General features: G+C 43.1%; 1 protein-coding gene across 1 annotated transcript in view; it reads left to right on the top strand.

Moving 5' to 3' along the window:
* The window catches only part of LOC122555678 (ephrin type-B receptor 1), a 454,146-nt gene that overhangs the window by 367,887 nt on the left and 59,302 nt on the right, over positions 1–26,957 (top strand). Inside the window, exons 7-11 of the mRNA XM_043701673.1 lie at positions 1,105–1,267; positions 6,465–6,573; positions 9,366–9,430; positions 21,517–21,639; positions 21,788–22,035. Coding sequence (XP_043557608.1) covers positions 1,105–1,267; positions 6,465–6,573; positions 9,366–9,430; positions 21,517–21,639; positions 21,788–22,035 — 708 coding nt within the window. The remainder of the gene's footprint in view (positions 1–1,104; positions 1,268–6,464; positions 6,574–9,365; positions 9,431–21,516; positions 21,640–21,787; positions 22,036–26,957) is intronic.

Raw genomic sequence — 26,957 nt, 5'->3', positions numbered from 1 at the left:
CTGTTTTCCAGCATCTGCAGTCATTGTTTTTACCTCGTTGATTTTAACCCGACTGCGAATCCTCTTGCAAGGATGCCTGCCTTGAAGAAGTTTTCCTCCTCTCTCTACAAGAATCTCAGGGAGTCTCTCTCCCACTGCAACTCTTCCCCCACTGACCTATTGTACTTTATGCTACTCTATCCCCATCCCTACCCTCCTCTAGCTTATCTCTCCACGCTTCAGGCTCTCTGCCTTTATTCCTGATGAAGGGCTTTTGCCCGAAACGTCGATTTCGAAGCTCCTCGGATGCTGCCTGAATTGCGTGCTCTTCCAGCACCACTGATCCAGAATCTGGTTTCCAGCATCTGCAGTCATTGTTTTTACCTCTTTGCTTCCAATTAAACCTGTTGGACTATAACCTGGTGTTGTGTGATTTTTAACTTCATGGACCTAACAGGGTAGATACGGGAAGGTTGTTTCCCCTTGTGGGTCATTAGATTAGATCCCCTGTACTATGGAAACAGGCCCTTCAGCCCAACAACTCCACACCAACCCTCTGAAAAGTAACTCACCCCCCCCTCCGACTAATGCTATGAGCAATTTAGCATGGCTAATTCATCTAACCTGCACATCTTTGGATTCTGGAAGCAAACTGGAGCTCCCAGAGGAAATCTACACAGACACGGGGAGAATGTGCAAACTCCACACAGTCACCCAAGGCAGGATTCGATCCCAGGTCCCTAGTGCTGTGAGGCAGCAGTGCTAACTACTGAGCCACCGTGCCACCCTTTCTCAGAGCATTGTGTATCCAGGGTACTAATTACTGCAGAGGGCAGTGGAGGTTTGGTTGTTAAGTACCTTTGAGATTGAGATAGACAGATCTTTAATCATAAGAGCATAAAAGGTTCTGGAGAAAAGACAGAAAGGTGGAGTTTGAAGATTATCAGATCAGCCATGACCTCATTAAATGATGTATCAGACTTTGATGGGCTACTTCTGCTCCTACATTTTATGGTCTTAAGAGCATAAGCTTTTTCAAAGAGCAACAGGAACAATGTGCTGAATGATTTACTTCAAAAACGATTCTGTGGTTTAAAAGCGCGATGAAATCCATTTGTTTTTCAGGATCAGAATGAGTACAATTCTTCAGTTGTGAAGAGCCTGACAAACACAGCTCGCATCGATGGCCTGCGGCCTGGCATTGTGTATGTGGTACAGGTGCGAGCCAGAACCGTGGCTGGCTTCGGAAAGTACAGCGGCAAAATGTGCTTCCAAACGCTGACAGATGGTAAGCTTGGCAGGGAAGGGTGCTGCTGAGGGGAATGGGTTAACAAGAATGGCAAAGCTCCTAACTGACCACAGGAGTGAAAACATTGTTCAGAGCCATCTTCCCAAAGCACAGGGAGACAGGAAGTAAACCAAAATCATTTCTGATGTCAAGATTCCCGGACTCACAACCGCACTAAGCTGTTGGAAGTGCAGGAAGATGGCACCAGGAGCTCACTCGAGGCAAAGACTAGAACCTCCAACCAGCTGCTCTGAAATGCTGCCCAGAACAGCACCGATGATTCATCTCTTCTCCTAAGTTTGCACTTTGCAGACAGGGGAGTGCTGTAAGTAGCCAAGTGACCTGATTGTTGCAGCCTCTGTCCTTTCAGCTGTTTGTTGCAGCTGTTAGAGGCAGCACACCTTCCAAATTAAACAGAGAGTTGTCATCTCGAACAGAAATCACCCAGAAAACCTCAGGGGTCATTTCTGACTTCTCTTTTGATTTGAAACTGGGAATTTGTGTCAGAATACAGAATTAGTCTCTATCGCCATGACAATAGTCTGTGCCATTTTCTCCTGCTTCTCTTCAACAGTACGTATCTACATTTGCTTGGGCGTACAAAAAGATTTATTCTCTTTGAGTTGACATTCAACACCTCAGAGAGTGAGCTACTGCAGTATTGCACAGTATTGCAATGAACTGTTAGAATGCATAATGAGGTCCCAAGAAAAGTCACACTGGACACAAAACATTACCTCCGTTTGTCTCTCCACATATGCTGAGTTTCTCCAGCAAGTTCAGTCTTTACTGTCGACCTCCAGCATCCGTAGTGCTATGCTTTTATATCAGCATTGCAATCTGATTCAATAATATGATTGTACAAAAGTGAACCACTTGTATTCTAATCAATAACTCTGCTGAATTCCACTCGTGGTGGATTTAAACAATAGCTGGGAGAAAGTGAGGTCTGCAGATGCTGGCGATCGGAATCGAGAGTATGGTGCTGGAAAAGCACAGCAGGTCAGGCAGCATCCGAGGAGCAGGAGAATTGATGTTTCGGGCAAGAAACGTAAACAATAGCTGGCTTCACCCACTGACCAGGAATGAACTAAGCTAATTCCCCTCTTATTTTGATTTGCTCAAGACCATAATACCTTGAAGAGACTTTTGAAAGGATCACTGATGGTAAAACGGACTTATCAATTTAAGCATTAGATCAATTTTTGCAAATGTCTTTGTGGACATGTATACATTTCAGCACAGTGCAATAATGCAGGCCTGGCAGAAGACCACTTACATAGACTGACATAGAATATACCGCAGAAACACCATTTGGTCCAACTCACCCATGCGGCAGTCAAACATTTTCTTATTCTTACCCCATCTTATCAGCACTGGCGGAATATGCATACCGAGCCTCACCTTAACTGCATTTGCCTTAACCATTCCTTGATAACAAGTTACAACTTCTGAGTAAAAACCAAGTGTTAGCTGTGGCTCAACTGGTTGCACTCTCACTTCTGAATTCAGAGATTCCAAGTTTAAATTTCTCCCCAGTGCAAGTACTGAGGGAGTACTGCAACTAAGGAGTCCTATCTTTCACATGAAGATCCCCATCCACATTCTCTGGCTAATGTAAAGGATCCTGTGGCATAATTTTGAAGTTAACTCCAGTATATTCACCTGTATTAATTCCTCAATCACCATCCCAAACAATAGATCATGATCACTCTCACAATGCTACTTGTGAGAGTTACTGAGACCAAATTAGTTGCTCTGTTTCCTACATTATAACAATAACTGTAAAGAGTTCTAGATTATCTGTACAGAACTTTGAGGAGTCCAATGAATATGAAAAGCGCTTTATAAATGCAATCTTACTTTCTTTCTGGTTTCCTTTTGGATTTCTTGGTGGCTATCTTATGGATGCAGATGTAGGTTTGCTCGCTGAGTTGGAAGGTTATTTTCCAGACGTTTCGTCACCCTACTAGGTAACATCTTCAGTGGGTCTCTGTGCGAAGCACTGCTGATAATTCCTGCTTTCTATTTATATGTTTGGGTTTCTTTGGGTTGGTAATATAATTTTCTGTGGTTACATCATTTCCTTATTTGATGTCATTTCCTGTTCTTTTTCTAAGGAGTTGGTAGATGGGGTGTAACTCGATGTGTTTGTTGATAGAGTTCTGGTTGGAATGCCATGCTTCTAGGAATTCTCGTGTGTGTCTTTGTTTGGCTTGTCCTAGGATGGATGTGTCATTCCAGTCGAAGTGGTGTCCTTCCTCATCTGTATGTAAGGATACTAGTGAAAGAGGGTCATGCTTCGCCCGGAGCCCCACTGAAGATTTTATCTAGTATGGTGACGAAACATCTGGAAATTAACCTTCCAGCTCAGTGAGCAAATCTACATCCGGAACCTCAACCTGGGCTACCTTATATTAATGGCCTCCAGTTATGTCCCTCCCTCCAAGAGAAAGTATTTGTCGACTTGTCAAAACATCTCATAGTTTTAAAGACATGTATGAGATCATCCTCAGAATCATCCCTTAAGGAGAATAAAGACTCAGCCTTTCAATCCTTTCCTGTGAGGTGATTTTAGTAAAATCCTTGTAAATCTTTGTTGCACCTTCTCCAGAGCCTCTATGAGCATTTTATAACATGAGAAACAGAACTGTCCACTTTAAATGTGGCCCAACTAAAAATTTGATAAAAGTTTAACATGCATTCTCTAATTTGCATTTGTTTCACTTGGACTAAACCATTTTGTATGGTCTGCTTTTCCTGTCCCAGAGAGAGATAAAAAATATTGGGAAATGAAAATCCTGGGGGTACTGTTTAAAGTATACGTGACCAATCGGACCAGTCTCATTTGCCAACATTACAGTTTTTTCCTGCTGGGATGTCACTACTTTCAGTGATTTGTGCATTGTATTCCCAGATCCCTTCTCTGCTTACTCCATTTAGATAGATTTTTTTTACTTCCATGTGATATGTGACCTTTATACAGCCCCACATACTTGTTTCTTCACTTTATTGAGCTTCAAGTCACTGCGGTAGATTTTGGTCTCATAGCCTAAACTGTGACCAGTTGAAGAGAAATTTCTCTGCATGGACTTTGCTCAGTTGGGGGGAAAACAGGATAGTGGTTTTGACAAGTTACCACCTTTTCTGATCCTGTCTGACCTGATTTCCTGTTTCTCCCTCTTCTCCCATGAGAAGAGTTCAATGAGATGCATTGACAGAGCGAAATAGTTCAGCAGTAAGCCTAAGCACCCACATGACCTTGGGAAGCCTAGAGGGTTACTGTCTGGTCACAGCACGGATATCAGGATTGTACATTAGCTAAAATGGATTTTCTTTCTGAGCAGCTAAACTGATTAACGTGCTACTGCATCGCTTTTCCATCTTGCCTGCAATGTACAGAGACAGGAGATTCATCATTTTATTCACTCAGATTCTTATTATTGACTGAAAAATTCAAGATTATTGGATGTCGGAGGAAAGTGAAAAATTGGTGTATCTTTCTTGCAGTAAAATAGAATAAACATATTCATTGAAGGGGAGCCTGTGGCATGTTAATATATAAACAGGGGTGAAAATCATCAACTGAGATTGTAAGGCAAGCAATTGAAAGCTACGGGCTATACATGCAGGCAGCAGGTAAATGACAGATTGCAAAATATGGAAAGGAAATCCATTTATTCAGTGCAAAGAAAGGACAAATCAAACATTGGCAATATACAGAGAGAATTTAATCTACACAATTAGCTCCTGCTCTTCAATGTAATACTCCCAGCACATAGGGGATGAGCCCTCAATTCCAGATTGAGCTCCTCAGTGACCATCAATGTTTGTAACAGAGTAATGAGGCAGCAGTGCTTTCAATCGCATCTGTCGTCAGAGCATCTATCTGGTGCTTTTCATAGAATCATAGAACCGCTGATTTGCCTCCAGTGAAGAGCAAGGCTTGGAGAAAATAATGGTCAAGAATTTGAGGGCCAATAACTCCTGAGTGTCCACCATTTACATTAATTAGGCTCACTGTCTGCAATATTCCAGCTTGGACTCCCTTGGTGTGTTGATCTTTGTCAGAATCAAAATTAGTTTTGTGATACTGTGAAAGCCATGGTGGGGGTTGTTATTGCCCTCTGCTTTGGACAGTATGGTCTATACATTCTCTGCTGCCGCAGAACTAGGAGATTTTAAGCTGAAGAACTTCCAATACCAAGGCAAAATTGTTCAACAAAGACTTTCCAAGCCATTGCTCACTCTCATTGAAAATTTGGCCAAACTGTATCCTGTTGGTACACAGTCCAAATTGGAATGGATGATGGTTAACTTGTGGATATTTCTTTGGCCCATATGACTGACCAACAGCTTGAAGTACAATCTGGTGACCTGAAGCAAAGCAAATATTGGCGATAGGCCTCATTCGTTTCTTTTTCTGTGAACAAATAAAGTCTCACCTGCAACCTGAAAAATAACCCATCTTTTTCTTCATCTCCAGAGATGAGAACAGTTGGTTAAACACCATTCCTCAGAGATTATAGTAGCTTCTTAAAAACTGCAACTACATTGAATCAGAAACCATATTTGGATGATAAAGTAGAACAGGTCCAGCTTGTCTCACCCAGTAATGGCCTTACTCTTATTTAGAATCTGGATGAGTCTTGAAGAAGATTGATCAAGGACTGGTGGCTGTTAGCCTTCTACAGGTCACACTTCCTGACCACTGCCTGATCCTGCTCCAATGACTCTTTTGTGGTCATCCCAGTTCTTTCTTACCAGAATTCTGTACGGTAGGAATGTCAGCCTCACATGACCTCCTTGAAAACACACTCTTGGCTTTCAAGAATCAATTTTCTTGAACCCTTCTCAGCAAGCAGTTACTTAATTCACAGAAAATGAAACATAGCCTACAATGAGTTAAGCAAACTCAATTACAAGGTACTTTAAACTGAGACCTGAAAGCGAACGCAGCAATGAGAAGGAAATATGCTTTATAAAAGGCTGGAAGATTGGGGGTTTGATTCAGCCAAAGTGCATTTGACAAGAATTTCATATTAACCTTAACCAGCACAGGCACAGCAGAGCTGAAGTGTTAGAATCGAAGCTTTCAGCCTGATTGAAATGATCTTGCTTTAGTGGCCTCACTTATTGATGTAACGATTGTTGATGATGTTCCTGACATTGCTTCATTTTCTTTCGACCCTTTTAGATGACTATAACTCTGAGCTGAGGGAGCAGTTGCCGCTGATTGCAGGGTCAGCAGCTGCGGGAGTGGTCTTCATTGTCTCGCTGGTGGCTGTCTCCGTCGTCTGCAGCAGGTCATTGTGGAAACATTACGCACATTCTTCTCCAGTAAAACACCTAGAGAACAAGCTGGGCCTTTTCTTTTCAATAATTAACTACCAGGAATAAAATAAAATTTGTCATCTGGTTACAAAAGGACATCCTCAGTGTTGACAGAATGAGTCTTCATGCTCCTGTTAACACAGTCCAAGTCAGAGAGCTGCAGAGGAGAAGGTTCCTTAATTCTGTTGAGTAGAGATTTTCCGATCGTCTTTGTGGATTGATCATTTCCCATCATGTCCTCTAAATGGGGGAATCTAGAACAAGGGGCTTTGGGATACCAATTGGTGGAAGTCATCTTTCAGTAGGATGGTCTCCAATGGAGTGTTGTGTTTAATGTTGGCATTTCAGAAGAGATATCTTGGCTTCAGAGAGGGTGTAATGCAAGTGGACTAGAATTATCTGGGGGTTAAATAAGTTAAAACGGAGGGGGATCGATTGCATTCACCTGCTATAGGAAGGATGTTATGAAACTTGGAAAATGTTCAGAAGAATTTACAGGGATATTGTCAGATTTGGAGAGTTTGAGCTATAGGGAGAAAGTGAATAGGCTGGGGTTATTCTTCCGGGAGCGTCAGAGGCTGTGTGACCTTAGAGAGGTTTATAAAATCATGATGGGCTTTGTGCATGGGAAATCATGTCTCACAAACTTGTCTGAGTTTTTTGAAGAAGTAACAAAGAGGAATGATGAGGGCAGAGCAGTGGACTTCAGTGGAGTTCAGTAAGGCGTTCAACAAGGTTCCCCATGGGAGATGGTTAGCAAGGTTAGATCTCATGGAATACAGGGAGAACTAGCCATTTAGATACAGAACTGGTTCAAAGGTGCAAGACAGAGGGTGGTGGTGGAGGGTTGCTTTTCAGACTGGAGGCCTGTGACCAGTGGACTGCCATAAGGATCGATACTAGGTCCACTGCTTTTCGTCATTGATGTTAATGATTTGGATGTAAGCATAATAGATATTATTAGTAAGTTTACAAATTACACCAAAATTGGAGGTGTAGTGGACAGTGAAGAAGGCGAACTCGGATTACAATGGGATCTTGATCAGATAGGCTGAGGAGTGGCAGATGGAGTTTAATTCAGGTAAATGCGAGGCGCTGCATTTTGGGAAAGCAAATCTTAGCAGGACTTATACACTTAATGGTAAGGTCCTAGGGAGTGTTGCTGAACAAAGAGACCTTGAAGTGCAGGTTCATAGCTCCTTGAAAGTGGAGTCGCAGGTAGATAGGATAGTGAAGAAGGCGTTTGGTATGCTTTCCTTTATTGATCAGAGTATTGAGTACAGGAGTTGGGAGGTCATGTTGCGTCTGTACAGGAAGTTGGTTAGGCCACCTTTGGAATATTGCATGCAATTCTGGTCTCCTTCCTATCACAAGATTGTTGTGAAACTTGAAAGGGTTCAGAAAAGATTTACAAGAGTGTTGCCAGGGTTGGTGGATTTGAGCTATAAGAAGAGGCTGAACAGGCTGAGGCTGTTTTTTCCTGCAGCGTCAGAGGTTGAGGACTGACCTTATAGAGGTTTATAAAATCTTGAGAGGCATGGATAGGATAAATAGGCAAAGTCTCTTCCCTAGGGTGAGGGAGTCCAAAACTAGAGAGCATAGGTTTAGGGTGAGAGAGGAAAGATAGAAAAGAGATCTAAAGGGCAACTTTTTCACGCAGAGGGTGGTACGTGTATGGATTGAGCTGCCACAGGATGTGGTGGAGGCTAGTACAATGACAACATATAAAAGGCATCTTGATGGGTATATGAATAGGAAGTGTTTGGGGGGATATGGGCCGGGTGCTGGCAGGTTGGACTAGATCGGGTTGGGAAATCCGGTCAGCATGGTTGAGTTGAACCAAAGGGTCTGTTTCCATGCTGTACATCTCTATGACTCTATGAATAGAGTGAATAGTCAACTTCTTTTCCCCAGGGTAAGGGAGTTCAAAACTAGAGGGTATAGGTTTAAGGTGAGAGGGGAAAGATTTAAAAAAAGGGCCTTCAGGGCAACTTTTTCATGCAGAGGGTGGTGCGAGTATGGTGGAGACTGGTACAATTAGAATATTTAAATGACATTTCGATGGGCGTATGAGTAGGAGGGGTTTAGAGGGAAATGGACAAAATGCTGGGAAATGAGATTGGATTAATTCAGGATATCTGGTCAGTGTGGGCGATTTGGAGTGAAGGGTCTATTTCTGTGCTGTACCTCTCTGTGACTTGATAAAACTCAAGCATTTAAATTTTAAAATCCTCTGGTTGGATATTTATAGCAAAGCCATCCCCTTTGTTAGGCAATCAAGAAAAATGGGCACTCAGTCTTAAAAAGTTAGAACCAACCCTTTCAGGAGTAAAATGAGGAAGTATCTCAATAAATGTATCCCCACTTGATTGTTAATGTTAATGGTCATTGGAGGATTTCAAGGCTGAGATTGGTAGAGTTTGACTGGAATAGTGTGATAGAGCTCAGATGAGTGGGAGAAATTAAGTTGCGCATCAGTCATGATCTAAACAATGGTAGAACATACTTGAGGGGCTGAATGGCCTTTTGTTTCTCGGTGTCGCTGTAGGAAAGACAGATTTATTGCCTAGTGGGTCACTTACGTCTGTCCTTTCATTGCTGTGTGAAAAACAAGGCCAGCAGAATTTATCATTGCAGATTGAACTTGAAATATTTGGTGTTCCCGTTTGTTAGTGTCATGAATTTTATTATGTGGAAGTCTCCTCACAACGCCGTGCTTCTGTAACGGAGAGGAATTACGAGGTTGTGTTTCTTTCTGTGACAGGAAACGAGCCTATGGAAAAGAAGCTGCATACAGTGATAAACTACAGCATTACAGCACAGGGCGAGGTGAGTCTGCTCAAGGTGAGCTCAACCACACTTCAGTACCAATTCTAATTCTGTCTGAAAATTAGAATTCATCTTGAATGCAAATCAGTAAAAGTGACAGTGGAATTGTTGAATTGTCATGATTATTTTTTCAATTTTTTTCATGTGATGTGGGTGTCACTGACTAGGTCAGCATTTATTGCCCATCCCTAAGTGCCATAGGGGCAGTTAAGCATCAAGCCCATTGCTATTAGGTCTGGTGTAACATGTAAGCCAGTCTGGGTAATGACAGCAGATTGCCATCCTCAAAAGACATGAGTGAACAAGGCGGGAATTTGCAACAGCCTTGCTGTTCGTGAAGGGCATGTTCATAACTTTCAGTAAATGGAAAGCAGGGTCCTTTGGAAATCATAAATAATAAGTAATTTCAAAGGATGAACAGTGGGCATGAAAGATGGGAGTAAAGACTTGCAAAAGAACACATTAAATGAGTAGGAAAAATGCAGTTTAATTTGGAAAAGAAAGTCAACTCAAAATATTTTCGAAATGATTTGAAGTTTTGGACTGTGAAAGACCAATAAGGATTTGGGAGTCCAAGTATGGAAAGTATTAAAATGTTTTGATATGTGCAAAAAATAGCTATTAATGCAAATGGATTGGAGGCTTCAAGTTGGCTATTCTGAAGTGAAATCAGAAAGTAAAGCATCATGGAAATTTCGATCTCTATCCCCAAAGGTTGTGAATTCTGGTGCCATTAGTGTTTGCAAGAGGGGATTGGATGTCAGGTAAGGCATGGAGAGATCACAGAATTTATTTCAGTGAAGCAAGAGGCCATTTTGTTCATCATGGATCTGTTACCTAGTGTCAATCTCCTGTCTCTTCCCACATACCTACACTCCACCGCTATTAAAAAATCATTCAATGCCCTCTTGAATGCCTCAATTGGACCTGCCTTCACTACATTTCCAAGCAGTGCATTCCATACCCTGTTTGAAAATGTATTTTCTGTCATCACCCTTGCTTCATTTCCACACCACCATTAAATGTATGCCATCTTTTTCCAAGTCATCATCATAAAATCGCTACAGTGTGGAAACAGGCCATTTTGGCTCAGCCCTCCAAGACCCATTCCCACTGACTAATGCACACATTCCTGAATGCTGTGGGTCATTTAGCATGGCCAATTCACCAGAGCTACACATTTTTAAACTGTGGGAGGAAACCCACACAGACACAGGCACAGGCAGAATGTGCAAACTCCACATGCAAGGTTGGAATTGAACCCAGATCCCTGCTGTTGTGAGGCAGCAGTGTTAACCACTGAGCCACTGTGGGAACAGCTTCTGTCTATCTATTCTACCCAGCCTTCTCATGATCCTGAAAACTTCTATCATGTCTCCTCTCAGCCTCCTCTCCAAGGAGAATAGTCCCAACTTCATCAATCTATCCTCATCAGTGAAGTTTCTCATTGCTGGAACAATTTTTTTTTGTAAACTGCCTCTGCACTGTCAAATATGTTCACATTACTGCCCACAGTACAGTGCCCAGAACTGTACACAATACTCTAGCTAATGTCTAACAGATGTCCTAAACAAGTTCAACATCACTTCCCTGCTCCTCATTCCATAGGCTAGTAATAACACTTCAATGATCTGTGCACAAGTACAGCCAGTTACTCTGGACCCGCACCCCTTTCGAATTATACCCCTTACTTTATATTGTCTTTAGATGGTTCTTCTGCCAAAGTACCTCACCTCCCATTTCTCTGCTTTGAAATTCATCTGTCGCCTGTCTGTGCACTCCACCAACTTGTCAACATCCTGTCGGGAGTTCCACACTGTCGTCCTCACAGTTTACAATTCATGCAAGATATGGACATAGGTGGCTAAGTGGAGTTGAGTGCCCAATAGATGCCAATCTAAGAAGAGGAGAGTGCTGCGGTCCAACAGGTTTCTATGTTCCACTCAGTTACATTGTGATGGCAGAAATGAATGCCAGACATTTAACATTGTGCATGCTTATGTTGAAAAGGAAAGAAGTAAAATTTGGAATTACAGCTCGTCCTGTTGTAATGTGCAATGTTAAATGTTGACATTCATTTCTGCCATCACAAGTAACTGAGAGGAACATAAGAACCTGTTGGACTGTAGGAGGCCACTCAGCCCTTCTGAATCATTCTCCTCTTCTTAGAGTGCCATCTATTGGTAGCTGGCAAGCGATTGACAAATTGGGGGTGCTGTTTTGACAGCATGAACTTTTAAAACATGTGCAGATTGTAATGCGATTACAGCACAAGCACTTTAAGTGCTGTTTCTAAAGCAGTTTTTCTATAATGTGGGATTGTACAAGAACGCAACCATCATATTATAGAAGAACTGACTGTTTTTTTCAGTGGGAATAGATCGATGGGAAGAGTGGTTTGATAGAAGATTGTAAAATTATGAAGAGATGGAACATAGTAGAATCAGAATAGCTCCAAAGAGTAAGGGAGAACTGGAGGGTGGCTAATGTTCTACCTTTATTTAAGAAAGGTTGTAAGGAGAAGCCTGGGAATTATAGGTCTATGGATCTGACATTAGTGGATTCAGGGGGAGCTAGCCAGTTGATACAACTTTGGCTTGCAGGTAGGAGGCAGAGGGTGGTAGTGAAGGGTTGAGTTTTTGACTGCAGGTCTATGATCAATGGTGTTCCGCAGGAATCAGTGCTTGTCATTTATAGAAACTATCTGGATGAGAATTTAGGAAGCATAGTTAATAGGTTTGCGGATTTCACCAAAATTGGTGGTATTGTCAACAGTGAAGATGGTTATCTAAGATTTCAATGGGATTCTTGATCAACTGGGCCAATGGGCTGAGGAGTGGCAGATGGAGTTTAATTTGGATGGATGCAAGGTATTGCATTTTGGTAAAATGAACAAGGGCAGGACATATACAGTTGATGGTAGGGCTCTGGGTGGTGTCATCAAACAGAGACACCTGGGATTTCAGTTTTATGGTCAAAACGTGTGGCTTTCAAAAAGCACAGCAGATCAGGCAGCAACCGAGGAGCAGGAGAATCGACATTTCGGGCAAAAACCTTTCATCAGGAATGAGGTTCCTGACATCCCTGATGAAGGGTTTTTGCCCGAAACATCAGTTTTCCTGCTCCTTGGAAGCTGTCTGACCTGCTGTGCTTTTCCAACACTACACTCGACTCTGATCTCCAGTATCTGCAGTCCTCATTTCGCCGAGCACCCAAGGAGTAGGAGAGTCAATGTTTCGAGCATGCGCTCTTCATCAGGAATGAGCAGCACACTTTTCGACTCTGGTCTCCAGCATCTGCAGTCCTCACTTTCTCCTCATTCAGGTATATAGTTCTTTAAAAGTTGCGTAACAGGTGGACAGGCTGGTTAACAAGGCATTTAGCATACTTGCCTTCATTGGTCAGACCACTGAGTCATGATCATGAATTTGGATGTCAGTTGAGGTTATACAAGATGTTGGTCAGACCACTTTTGGAGTACTGATTACGGTTTGGTCTCCCTGTTATAGGAAGGATATAATTAAATTGGAGAGGGATCAGAAAAGATTAACCAGGATGTCACTGGGTCTGGAGGGTTTGAGTTATAAGGATAGACTGAATAGGCTGGGAGTTTTTTCACTGAAGCATAGGAGGCTGAAAGGTGACCTTATTGAGGATTATAAAACCATGAGGGGCATAGACAAAGTGAACAGCAAGTGTCTTTTCTTTAGGGTGGGGGATTTCAAAACTAGGGCACATATTTTTAAGGTAAGAGAAAAATTTAAACGGGGCCTGAGGGGCAACATTTTCACACACAGGGTGGTTTGAATGTGGAATGAACTGCTAGAGGAAGTGGTAGATGCAGATACAGTTACAAAATTTAACAGACATTTGGACAGGTGCATGAATAAGAAAGGTTTAGAGGGATACAGGCCAAACTCAGGTAAGTGGGACTAGTTTTGTTTGGGAAATTTGGTTGGCATAGATAAGTTGGACCAAAGGGTCTGTTTCTGTGCTGTATGACTCTATGACTCTAAATCATGATTATGCATCTGAGATTTAGTGAGGGAGAAAACTCATTCCATTCGGTGGTGCAAAGTTGTGGATATATTCTGTGTGTTTGTGACTGAGCCAATGTTTAATATTGAGGCAGACCAGGAGTTAAAGAAAAGTGGAACAGAAAGATCTGAGGACCTGGAAGGTTTCAGGATCTGGATCGTGGTCATGGGGAACTTGAACATCACACGTACTGGGTATGCGAAGCCAGCACTGTGTTGTTATTTCTGACTCGGATCTTTCTGGTCCTTGAAGGGGGATTGATTGAGGGTTCATGTAAGTGGCCATTGAGAGCAGCTGAAAGTTGAAAAGTGTGGCACTGGAAAAGCACAGCAGGCCAGGCAGCATCCTACAGCAAATCCAGCTCCTCGGATGCTGTCTGACCTGCCATGCTTTTCCAACACCACACTTCTTGATTCTGATTTTCCTGCATCTGCAGTCCTCACTTTATCCAAGAGCAAGGAAAAGGGTAATTAAACCTTTTCTCTGGACGGAGTTGAAATTTTGAGTCCTCACTCACATTCCCTCCCCACCGTATCATCACAACCTGAGAAATTATAAGGTTGTTGAGGAGCTGGCCAGCAGATTGAAGGGTTGCTGCCAGACCCAGAGCGCAGCCTTACCCACAGAGCTTTGAAACAGCAGAAACAAATGGTCACATGCATGTTATTTTCCAGGAGAAATGGGAGATACCTTCAGGCTGACCCTCAGTAGTGCCCCCTGTGGTCTAATAGTGGGAACTGACAGCCTGCATTGTGAAGGGCACCCCACCCTCAGAAGCCATCCATTGTTCCAGATAGGACAGAACATGAGCAGATGGCCTGCAAATAACCTGCCTCTCAATAAAACGTTCTCCCACCAGAAGACCATTGACTCGGTTGCGATCCCAACCTCAGTGCAGAAGTTCCTGCCAGCTGCATAATTCCACATTTCTCACTGCTCTAGGGAGTGGTTAAAGAGACCAGTACAGACACAGAGGGGCAGGTTGCTAATTGATTGGTGATCTACAAGTAGCACACACCAGGCACAAGTATAATAATGCCACAGATGGACAGCAGTGTCTTACAAGGATGTACAAGTGCGTATTTTGTGCAGAGTAAATTAGGAGGAGTCTATTACCAGCAGTAAATGGTAATGCATCTAACAGCTTATATGGCACTGATGTTTACACAACACCCTGTTAATGGGAAGTTGTTAAACTCCCAGATGGTGCCAGCTGGCTAATCGCACTCATCTGAAGATATTTCGAAATAAACATTGTCACAGCTCGAGATTGAATATATTCGTGCGTAATCTCAGTTTACATGGATGTGTCAGGGAATTCTGAAATATGGCGAGCCATTATATAGACCCTTAATGCAATGCAGCCCCTGCAAATTGCTGCGTTAAAGAGACAGGAGAGCTGATTTGTGCATGGTCCGCTCAGCTGCAGCACACTTTACATCCTTGTTGCTGACAGCTCACTCTCAGCACTTTGCTCTAATTGCATTACTCACTGACTCAAAGCTGCTGCTGTTTGTTTCTTCAATTTTATTCTGCTTTTCAGGACACTTCCATCGAGCAATGACACAAGATGGTATCGGGTAAGGGGGTTTATCAGGCCAGTGTGCACCCAGCCCATTTGTCATTTTCTGGAGGATGTAGCCTGGCATTGCGGAAAGTACACATCTCACCACCTATGGGACTGTTTAATCTTTAAATCACTGTTGGTGGTTCTGGGGAGGTTGTCTACGACCTTAGCATGTTGGGAGGAGAAAGAGAAAGACAGAGTGTTACAACTTAAACCTGAGGCAGGAATTGGGTATTGCGAATGGGACACCTAATACAGAAACAGCCAGACGAGTGCCATCTGTCTCAACTGAACGGGGTGGCTACAAGCAGGGAACAAACATGGATTTCCACAGAAACAATATGTGATGTGAGGGAAAGGTCTGAACTGGGAACATAGAGGTGCAGACAAAGCTACCTGGTCGTCCTCGATCTGCGGCACACTATTTGGCATGTAGCACATATCGCAAGTAAGAACCACATCCATACTGCTATTTCAGGCAGGGAAATTAGCATGAAGCATCTTCAACTTAGGTCCAGCAGAAGACCCCATCTACCTACATGGAGGACCACTGGTGTGGTTATGTGTGAATTTCAGTCTGGTACTGCAACCTGACAGTGTCCTGAGTTAATGGATGTGGTGAGATGATGCAAAGTGAGGTTGTGAGAGCGCTTTGGATGGGTCAGTGGCACATGTACGACAAATTGTCAGTCCAGCTCACACTCAGCCCTACCGGTAAATACTATTTTATCAGGTTTTTGTTTGGTGCGCACGTCCTCCACCATGTCCAACCAGTTCTACCATGCACCGTACCTTCTGGAGACCGACAGAAGGTAGGCTTCCCTTCAGGCACCACCCCAGTCACCAAAGGACAGGCAGGCAACTTCACATTGTGACTGACTCCTCTATATTTCATGTGCTTTAGGAATTTCCATGCTTCTTTCTTGTTCATTGTTTCTATCCTTCCCCATTTAGCCTTTACACACCCTGAATATTTAAAAAAAAAACTGTATTTCCCTATTGAAAAAAAAGTTAGCTTCAAGTTTTTAGAACTTGACACTGATATAGGATGCATCCCAGAACTTTGTGGGAAGCGTGACAAGTGATTGCTGGGCCCTTTGCTAAGATGTTTGCATCATCGATAGCCACAGGTGAGGTGCCAGAAGACTGAAGGGTGGCTAATGTGGTGCCAATGTTTAAGGAAGGTGGTGAGAAAAAGCCAGGGAACTATAAGCCATTGAGCCTGACGTAAGTGGCGGGTAAATTGTTGGAGGGGATTCTGAGGGACAGGATTTACATGCAGTTGGAAATGCAAGGACAGATTAGGGATTGCCAACATGGCTTTGTGTGTGAGAAATCATGTCTCATTAACTTGATTGAGCTTTTTCAAGAGCAACAAAGAAAATTGATGAATGCAGAGCAGTAGATGTTGTCTATATGAATTTCAGCAAGGCATTCAACAAGGTTCCTCATGGAAGACCAGTTAGCAATGTTAGACCACATGAGATCCAGGGAGATCTAGCCAGTTAGATACAAAATTGGCTTGAAGGTAGAAGATCGAGGGAGATGGTAGGGTTTTTTTTGAACTGGAGACCAATGGGACTTTGATCAGATGGGCCAATAGGTCAGGGAGTTTAATTTGGATAAATGTGATCTGTTGCATTTTGGGAAGGCAAACCAATTTGGACTTGTATTGTTAATGGTTGGGCTGTAGGGAGTGTTGCTGAAAAAATAAGAGACCTAGGTGCACTGGTGCATAGTTCGAAGAAAATGGAGATGCAGGTAGACAAGGTAGTGAAGAAGGTATTTGGCACCCTTGCCTTCATTGGTCAGTAGTAGAAAGTGAAGACTGCAGTTGCTGGAGATCAGAGCCGAGAGTGTGGTGCTGGAAAACCACAGCAGGTCGGGCAGCTGGTGGACAAGTTGGATCAAAGGGTCTGTTTCTGTGCTGTATAACTCTGTGACTCTATGACTGAGTCTGTGTATATTTGAAAGGCAGCCTTGAAAGGGCTCTCACAATGTGAGGGTCCTCACTAAATGTACACCTGAAGTAACCATCGGTGACACAGAGAGGACTACCATTTCACATAGATTCAAGCTTCATGCTGCAATCCCAACTTACTCCCTGTCAGAGAATCAGCTCCAGGATGCGCACATTTCTTCACCACACACTGTTTATTTGTACATTATCATCATGGATGTGCACATGTCTATGCGAGTGTGTGTATGTGTAACCTACATGATCCAGTTCAGTATGTACATATGGGTGTAAGCATATACATATGTGCACATGCATGTGCCTAAGTGTGTATGCGTGGATGTTTCTGTGTGAGTATACAAGGGTGTGATGTCACATAATCCTTTCAATATTTTTTACAACCATCACCAATAAAACATATTCGCTGTTCATTATCACATTTCTGTTTGTGGGAGTTTGCTGCATGCAAATTTCCTGTTATTTTTCCCATTTTACAACAGTGACTACACTTCAAAAATAACTTCATCTGTAAAGCATTTCTGGGACATCTTCAGACAATGAAGGGTACTATATAAATGCAAGTAGGTTCTTCTCTCTCTCTTTTCCATGTCTTGGTTTGACAGTACATAACAGCAGTGTACACTAACAGATCAGCCTGACAGTACATAACAGCAGTGTACACTAACAAATCAGCCTGACAGTACATAGCAGCAGTGTACGCTAACAGATCAACCTGTCAGGCTGATCTGTTAGCGTACACTGCTGCTATGTACTGTCAGGTTGATCTGTTAGCGTACACTGCTGCTATGTACTGTCAGGTTGATCTGTTAGCGTACACTGCTGTTATGTACTGTCAGGCTGATCTGTTAGTGTACACTGCTGCTATGTACTGTCAGGTTGATCTGTTAGCATACACTGCTGCTGACAGTACATAGCAGCAGTGTACACTAACAGATCAGCCTGACATTCCCTCTCCTTCAAAAAATAACAAATGCATCCTCTTCACTGAGAACATCAGTTCGTATTCCACTCATCACCCAATCTGAAAACAGTCACCAGAATGCTGATTGACGATTAGATTCTCAGAGTTACTGATAGGTGCAGTCAATTCACAACAAACAGAGCAGCAACCCCTCGGAACAACCTGACGGGTTTCCTGTTTAAAAGTAGCCAATGTAGATTCCAGCATCATTGAGATTCCTCAACTTCCAGTTGCAAGTTATTTTTCAGCAATGACAGATAGTGATTGGGAGCATTGTCAAGACTTGTAATCCAAGAGGTGAGGGTGAGAGGAATGGTAGAAGTGTGTGTAAACCAGGAAGCCAGATCTTATCAGCGAGCAGGGAAGGAAGTTGCGACTGACATGGTACTTGAATTACACTCAAAGACTTTTGAGTTGTTTAAAATCAGACTATATCTGGGTAACCTTATCTTTCCAAGGATCTGAACTTAAATCATGGCACCATGAAATCAAGCACAAAATATGTCAAAGAAGTTCAACAGTTAAGGATGGATATATAATTTGTTATTTTTACTTTTACTATAAAGCAGTCAAAACATATCCTGCATCATCTCAGTGTTTATAATGTATGAGGAGGATAATGTTACTGCTGGTACTAAAGACTTTGTTCAGGCACTGGATCAGCTTACAGCCCTTAAATCCTACCTTGGACACCAGGAACCACCAAACCACCCACTCCCCACTGTTCCTGGATTCCATGAGGTGAGTGAGGACGTGGGGAACAGATGTCTCTGAATGCACGTGCAGTTCTGTGAGTCAGAAGGCCAACAAGTCTGGCAGAACATCTTGCATAGGCGGGCTAAGCAATCTTAGTGCTAATCAATCAGATCTAAGCTCTGCAATCCATCCAAATCTAGCAGTGAGGATCTGGGGAGCAGGCTGGCATCTACCCAACTGTGCTGAAAATTGCTCAGATCCAATCTGGTCAATTACTGCCCCACAATATACTCTTGATGGTTAGTAACGTGATGGAAGGTGTCATCAACAGTGCTATCAAGTAGCACCAGCTCAGCAATAACCTGCTTAATGACCCCCAGTTTGAGTTCTGCCAGGGCCTCAGCTCTTAATCTCATTACAGCCTTGGTTCAAACATGAACAGAACAGTTGAATTCCAGCGGTGAGGTGATAGTGATTATCCTTGACATCAAGGCTGCATTTGACCAAGTGTGGCATCAAGGAATCCTCGCAAAACTGGAATCAATGTAAATCAAGAGGCAAGTTTTCCACTGGTTAGAGTCCTACCTACCACATAGGAAGATGGTTGTGGTCCTTGGAGGTCAATCACCTTAGTCATAGAAGCTCACTATAGGAGTTCCTTAGGTTAGTGTCCTAGTCCAAACATCTTCAGCTGCTTCATTGAAGACTTTCCTTCCATCATTACATCAGAATGGCATGGTGGCACAGTGGTTAGCACTGCTGCCTCACAGCGCCAGAGACCCGGGTTCAATTCCCGCCTCAGGCGACTGACTGTGTGGAGTTTGCACGTTCTCCCCGTGTCTGCATGGGTTTCCTCCGGGTGCTCCGGTTTCCTCCCACAGTCCAAAGATGTGCAGGTCAGGTGAATTGGCCATGCTAAATTGCCCGTAGTGTTAGGTAAGGGGTAACTGTAGGGGTATGGGTGGGTTGCGCTTCAGCGGGTCGGTGTGGACTTGTTGGGCCGAAGGACCTGTTTCCACACTGTAATGTAATCTAAATAGTATTCAGCACCATTTTCAACTCCTCAGATACAGGACAATTGGTTACAGAAAACAAATGCTGACCTCACTAGCAATGCCCACATCCCATCAATGAATAAAGGAAGACGGAATGCCATGCCTATACAGAGTGGGATGTGCAGGATGCTGGGATGAAAAGAGTGCGTATTATCTTGGAGGGTTGTGGGACTGAAGAAAATTACAGAGAATTCAGACCATGGTTGAAGAGGATGAGTATTTTGAAGTCAAGACATTGTTTGACCAGGAGGTCAGGGAGTATAGGTCAGCATGCAAAGGGGTGGTCGAGGAACAGGTCTGGGTGTAAATTAAGTCATGGACATCAGAGATGAGCTCCTGTTTTTGGGAGTTAGCAAAGGTGTTGCTGGGTAGAATATTAGAGACAAGCCAGGAGTGAATTAGAATAGCCAAGTCCAGATATAACAAAGACACGAATGAGACTTTTGGCAGCAGTTGGGATTGGTTCTGGGTCCTCTTTCATTTATTATTTACATAAACGATTTGGATGAGAATGCATGGCTAGTAAGTTTGTGGATGACAACAAAACTGGTAGCATAGTAGACAGTGAAGATATTCTCGGATTACAAAGGGATTTTGATCAAATGGGTCAATGGGATAAAAAATGACAGATGGAGTACAATCTGGATAAATGGGAGGCATTGTAGTTTGGTCCAACAAATAAGGGTAGGACTTCTACAATTAATGGTTGGGCCTTGTGTAGTGTTGTAGAACAGAGGGACCTACGGGTGCAGGTATATAATTCTTTGAATAGTGTGAATTTGTTTTCAACCTTGAGACCAATTCCATTTCTATTCCAGTCAGTGATTCATAAGGAATTAAAAGCTGGGTGGTGGTGTTCCATCAGGACTAAAGTTGCTGCACAGATCACTTTGCAATTACTTGATGAATATTGAATACCAATTCCAGGCGCACCCAGTACACTGCTTAAATGTGCAGCATCTGATTTAAAGACACTACATCAAAGCTAGCATACTGGGCTGTCACAAAGAGTCATTTGCATGTCTGTGTGCTGTGATTAGATAGGAAATAGAGCAAGGACTGTTTCTACAGGCCTCCCTTGGGTACAGGAATTTTGCACCAAGCCTGCTTCCCATTCAGCTCACACACCAATGACTGCTGTAAGTAGAGCAGGCCAAGAAAGGAGCGTATCGTCTGCAATTAATATTTCAAGAGCTGTTCAAATATTTCTGCACGAATATTTAAGCAGTACAATTAAGATTCACTCTAGACTGTTGACCTACTAGACATTGGGCTCTTAATGATGTTGTAATGAGGTAAAAATGTACCCAGATGAACCTGCTAGCAGGGGAATGGGCAGAGAGAAAAGCAAATTAGAAAACTTTATTGAGCTGTGAAACTCTTACTTTAAATTCCAATCAAGTCTTCCATTCTCTATCTGAGTTTCTGCCCTTTGTTGTAATAAAGTATTTCAAGTTGTTGAATTGTTCAATACCTCCAGCCACTTCTGTCCGTTGGCAAAGGATTATTGCTGTGAGAATAAATTAATGTATCCAAAGGTAGAAGGGAGCTCATAAATCATGAGGTTCTGTACTTCAGGGGAGCTATACATGCCCTTTTTAGGCCATTTCTCTGCTGCTGTCTCGCACAACAGAAAAATCGAAGCATCATTTCTTTTCCCTGAGTAGATCAGTGCTTTGGTATTCATTACAGGCACCACAAAGGGATGTAAGGCTCTAACCACTCCTTTTTTTTATCGAAATGCAGTAGCAGCAGCTGATTTGACTGATACCTGCTGTCTGCTCTCTCTAGGTTCTCCCGGGATGAAGATTTACATTGATCCATTCACTTATGAGGACCCAAATGAGGCCGTCCGGGAGTTTGCCAAGGAGATTGATGTCTCTTGTGTGAAAATTGAGGAAGTAATTGGAGCAGGTACATCTTGTTGAGTTTGTGGTACTTTGTGTGTTGATTCACTTCTCCTAACCAGAATAGACTCTGACTGTTTTCGGTAATGGGGTGATTGAAGTTTTTGTTTGTTGCAAATCAACTCCTGCGTATTTTCCTTCCTGCCTCCACACAGGGGAATTTGGGGAAGTCTACAAGGGTCGCCTCAAGTTGCCTGCGAAACGTGAAATCTACGCAGCGATTAAGACCCTGAAGGCCGGCTACTCCGAGAAGCAGCGGCGGGACTTTCTAAGTGAGGCCAGTATCATGGGTCAGTTTGACCATCCGAACATCATCCGCTTGGAAGGGGTGGTCACCAAAAGTCGTCCGGTGATGATCATCACAGAGTTCATGGAGAATGGAGCTCTGGATTCATTCCTAAGGGTAAATATTTAAACTGGCAGGAGATAGCCAGGGTCAAACCGTCCTTAGCTTCTCCCAATCTTCAGATGTAGTCAAACAAAGAAGCAAAATGGAAATCATAATCAAAGCTACAGCTGTTAATGAAGAACTGTGTGACAACAATAATTATTATTAGTCTTGTGCTCATTACGAGGCTGAGTTAATTTTTAAACTGATCTCTGGACTAGAGAGGTTTGTTTCCAATCACATTTAGTTTTTTGGTTATTTGTGAATAAACATTATCTCTCAGATTTACTTTGTAGTAAGAGACATTTACTGCAGGCTGAGAGTATTGAGGTGACATTGTACTGATGGTGGGGGCAGGTTATATCAGATTGGTCTGTTTCAATCAGTCTGAAGTTTTTATTAGGAACTGGCGATTACATTGGACAAAAGTGGATTGTATTAGACAAAGTGGACTTACATTGGACTGGAGGAGATGATATTTGACAAGGAGGACTCATGTTGGAATGGGGGAGATGATATTGGACAAGGAGAAATTGTATTGTATTGGAAAAATTACCCTCAAAAATAACTTCTTCAACTGCAAAGGGAGGATGATATTAAATGGGGTGCATTATGTTGTACAGAAGGATTATGTTGGATGGATGAGAATTATATTGAATGAAATTATAGTGGATGGAGTTTTTTAAATTTATTCATGAGATGTGGGCATTGCCGGCTAGGCCAGTTCTAATTGCCCATCCTCAGTAATCCATTGTGTGATTGCCCAGAGGTGAATAAAGAGTTAAACCACATTGTGGTGGATCTAGAGTCACATGGAGGCCAGACCAGGTCAGGGTGGTGAACTTCCTTCCCTAAACTGGAAGCATTATATTGTATAGAGGAGGGCGAAGTTATATCAGATTGATGTGTTTCAATCAGACTGAAGTTTTTATTATAAGCTAGGGATTACTTTGGACAAAGTGAACCAGTTTTGTTTTACATCCATCAGCAGTGATTACGTGGGAATGGTTAGTGAATAAAAATTCAGATTTTTATTGAATTCAAATTTCACCATCTGCCATAGTGGGATTGAATCCATGTATCCTAGAACATTACCCCAAAACACCACCACCTCCTCATGGGCTGAGGGAATATATTGGAATGTTGGGGGGAGGGTTTATTGGATGCAGGAGTGTTGTATTGGATTTGGTGGGAACCAGTGTATTTTGGACCTGGGGTTTTTATTGAATTGGGGGTTGTGTTGGACTGGGCAGCTACATTTAACTTGGTGGTACATTGTACTAGGTGTTTGTTTGGACTGGGACAGCTATATTGAAGTTTGGGATTTTAATGGGCTTGGTGGTGGGAGGGTGATGTGGCGGTGCAATGCTGTTTTGGGCTGGAGGGCAATTACATTAGATTGGGCTGTTTGTATTCAACTGGGTTTTTCTGTTGGGCTTAGAGTGGGTTATATTATGTGGGTTATATTCACTAACCCGGTGAGGCGGGGAGGCGAACCCGGAGGGGCTCTCGCTTCTGGTCGACCCGCTCCGGGGACAGTGGCAGGTGGGGAGTGAATGAGGCGGGACACCTGTCACACCATCATGAAGGTGTCCCAAGGCGAGCCCACTTAGAGTGGGTTATATTATATTCCCTTCCTGAAGAAGGGCCTGTGCCCGAAACGTCGAATCTCCTGTTCCCTGGATGCTGTCTGACCTGCTGTGCTGTTCCAGCAATAAAGTTTCAACTTATATTATGTATACCAACTATGTTGATCTTTTGATCTGGACAACATTTACATTTACTCTCCCTCTCTATTTCCTTTGAGGGCACGCAGTGAACATGATAAGAGGAGAGTGGAGAGTTCTCCTGACCTCTATCAGGAATACTGGTGACTGCGATTTGTGAAGCCCAGATGTTGGCCAAGTGGTTGCCAACTGAGTTGGAACCACAATGAGGATTCTGGCAGGACAAATCCAGTAATGTTTAACTACATTCATTAGTAATCAGTGTGCTCAATCTATTAGCAACACTGAGATCTCACTCTGCTGTTAGCAATATTGAAAGTCAATCTTTTTCAGCATCAGTTTTTCGGATTCTGGTCCAGAGTCTGTTCCACATCATCTTTGGATCAGTATCTGTCAGCTTTCAGCCACTGCAATCTTCATCAAATCATAGAATCCCTAAAGTGTAGAAGCAGGCCATTCAGCCCATTGAGTCCACAGTGACCCTCCAAAGAGCATCCCCCCAACACACACACCCAGACGCAATACCCCCCACCCTCCCCAAAACCCTCTCCCTGTAACCCTGCATATCCCATGGCTAACCCACCTAGCCTGCACATCCTTGGACAGTACAGGGCAACCTGGCTTGGCCAGTCCACCTAACCTGCACATCTTCAGACTGTGGGAGGAAACTGGTGCACCCAGAGGAAATTCATGCAGACACGGGGAGATGGTGCAAACTCCACACAGACAGTTGCCTGAGGGTGAAATCAAACCCAGGTACCTGCCAACCACTGAGTCACTGTGCCGCCCTGCACATGGTGCCCATGCATGTCGAAGGCCCATTGTCAAACCTGGGACTGGGCTCTCCAACACCAGTGGGGACTAAAGCAAAAATTACAAGAGGTAAGGCTGACTGCCCCCATCCCTCCCTCTCCTTCACTCCCACCAGGATCTTGCTAGCCTTTCCTCCCTCATTTAAGAGTGGAGTTAAGCCTGTCCCTCATTTGTCTTTCATAGTACTGCAAGTCTTCAAGGAGCTGGAAATAAAAGCAGCAAATTTATCCAAAGAGGGCAACAAAGATGTAGGATCTTTCGATTGACCCACAACACTCAGCTGGGGCTACATTTTGGATCTTTCCAGTCCAACAAACTCAAGAAGCTGGGCACCAACCAGGGCAAAGCAGCCTGCTGGATTAGCACCGTACTCGCAAACATCCAGTTCCCTCAACTCAGGAGCAGTGGTGTGTACTATCTACATGATATGCTGCAGAAATCCACCAAGGGTCCTCAGACAGCACCTTCCAAACTCACAACTACTGCTATCTAGAAGGACAAAGGCAGTAGATACATGTGAACACTACCACCATCTGCAAATTCCCCTCCAGGCTACCCACCATCCTGCCTTACAAATATTTTGCTGTTCCTTCACTGTTGATGATCAAAATCCTGGAATTCCCTCCCTTATAGAATTGTGAGTCTATCTACATAACATTGACTGCAGTATTTCAAGAAGGGAGCTCACCACCCCCACCCTCACAAGGGCAACTAGGGCAATGCGCAATAAATGCTGGCCCAGCCAGCGATACCTATATCCCACGAATGAATGAAAAACAAGGTAGGTGGATTATCATTATTAGGCCCAGGAAACAAAAGGGAATTGGTGGTTGATTAAAGTCACACAATCCCTACAATGTGGAAACAGGCAATCTGGCCAATTGAGTCCACACCGACCCTCTGAAGAGCATCCCATCCAGACCCACAACCTTACATTTCCCATGGCCAATCCATTTAGCCTGGGCGGAAGTGGGAAGTGGGTATTGCAGATGCTGGAGATTAGAGTCAAGATTAGAGTGGTGTTGGAAAAGCACAGCAGGTCAGGCAGTATCTGAGGAGCAGGAAAATTGACGTTTCGGGCAAAAGCCCTTCATCAGGAATGATCCGTGATCCATCCCCTAATCCATTTAGCCTGCATATCCTCGGACACTATGGCGCAATTTAACATGGCCAACCCACCTAACCTGATCACCGGAGGAAAAGCAGCCACAGGGAGGACTCCACACAGACAGTTACCTGAGGGTGGAATCAAACCCTGGTCCTTGGTGCTGTGAGATAGCAGTGCTAACCATTGTGCTCTAGATGTGGAATTCAAAACAAAAACAGATCAGCCCTGATAGGAGCAAATTACTGCAGATGCTGGAATCTGTATTAAAAACAAAAAATGCTGGAAATCACAGCGGGTCAGGCAGCATTCATGGACAGAGAGCAAGCTAATGAGACATTAGCTTGCTGTCTCCTGCCTGACCCACTGTGATTTCCAGCATTTTTTTGTTTTCAGATGAACCATGATCTTATTGAATGGTCTATTTCTGCTCTTATTCTGTGTGCACACAGTACTCTGTTACAAAGACAAATGTTTAAAATATATAACTAAAATAAATATTTTGAGAGGATGTTTTCACAAGAGCTACTGTAGTTAGAATGAGCTCAATAAAATCAATTTGAAAAACAACATGGGAATAAATAAGAAAGTAATGCTGCTGAACTGAGATACCACATCAAAGCTTGGATGATTTTAATTATGGCAGCAGCTTGTTCAAATGTGACTTCTATTTTACAATTGAGAAGAACTCAGTAATTCACATTCACTAAGCTAACAAGCAATTTGAATTTCTGACATCTGGAAGGTTGTGTTAAATCAAAAGTTTTGCATGGTGTTGAAAAGAGGTTGAGAAGGGATTTTTAAGCTAAGCTGTGTTGGGAAAATCATTGTTCTGTGAAATAATAATCTGTACAGAGCCAGAACATTCCAGGCTGCACCAAGGTAACAATTGGTGGTGACAGTATTAATGTCCGCACTTCACAATGTGAGTGTGGCAATTCAGTGAATGGTGGCTATTCTCCTGTCACCATATTCAAACTGTCCTTTGTGTGGATGCTTCAGTTTTCCGGATTGTTCTGCTTTTCTTACACAATATTTTCCGCTTGTGTTTCAGCTTACTGCTGATGGAGAATGCTGTCTTCTTGAGAATAATTTCTCTGGCCACATTATCATGGTACAATTTCCCACGTATTCCCATGTACAATTTCCATGGGTTGTAACTGAAAGGAAATGGAGTCTCATGATATTCCCCTGAGAATCCACAGCATATATTACATTTGCAAAACTTCCAAACAGACACACACACTCAGAGATTCCCTACAGAGTGCAATCAGGCCATTCAGTCCATTGAG

The sequence above is a fragment of the Chiloscyllium plagiosum genome, chromosome 13 (assembly GCF_004010195.1).
Source record: "Chiloscyllium plagiosum isolate BGI_BamShark_2017 chromosome 13, ASM401019v2, whole genome shotgun sequence".
NCBI lineage: Eukaryota > Metazoa > Chordata > Chondrichthyes > Orectolobiformes > Hemiscylliidae > Chiloscyllium > Chiloscyllium plagiosum.
The sequence above is the reverse complement of the archived record's forward strand: the minus strand, read 5'-3'. Positions and strand labels throughout refer to the sequence as shown.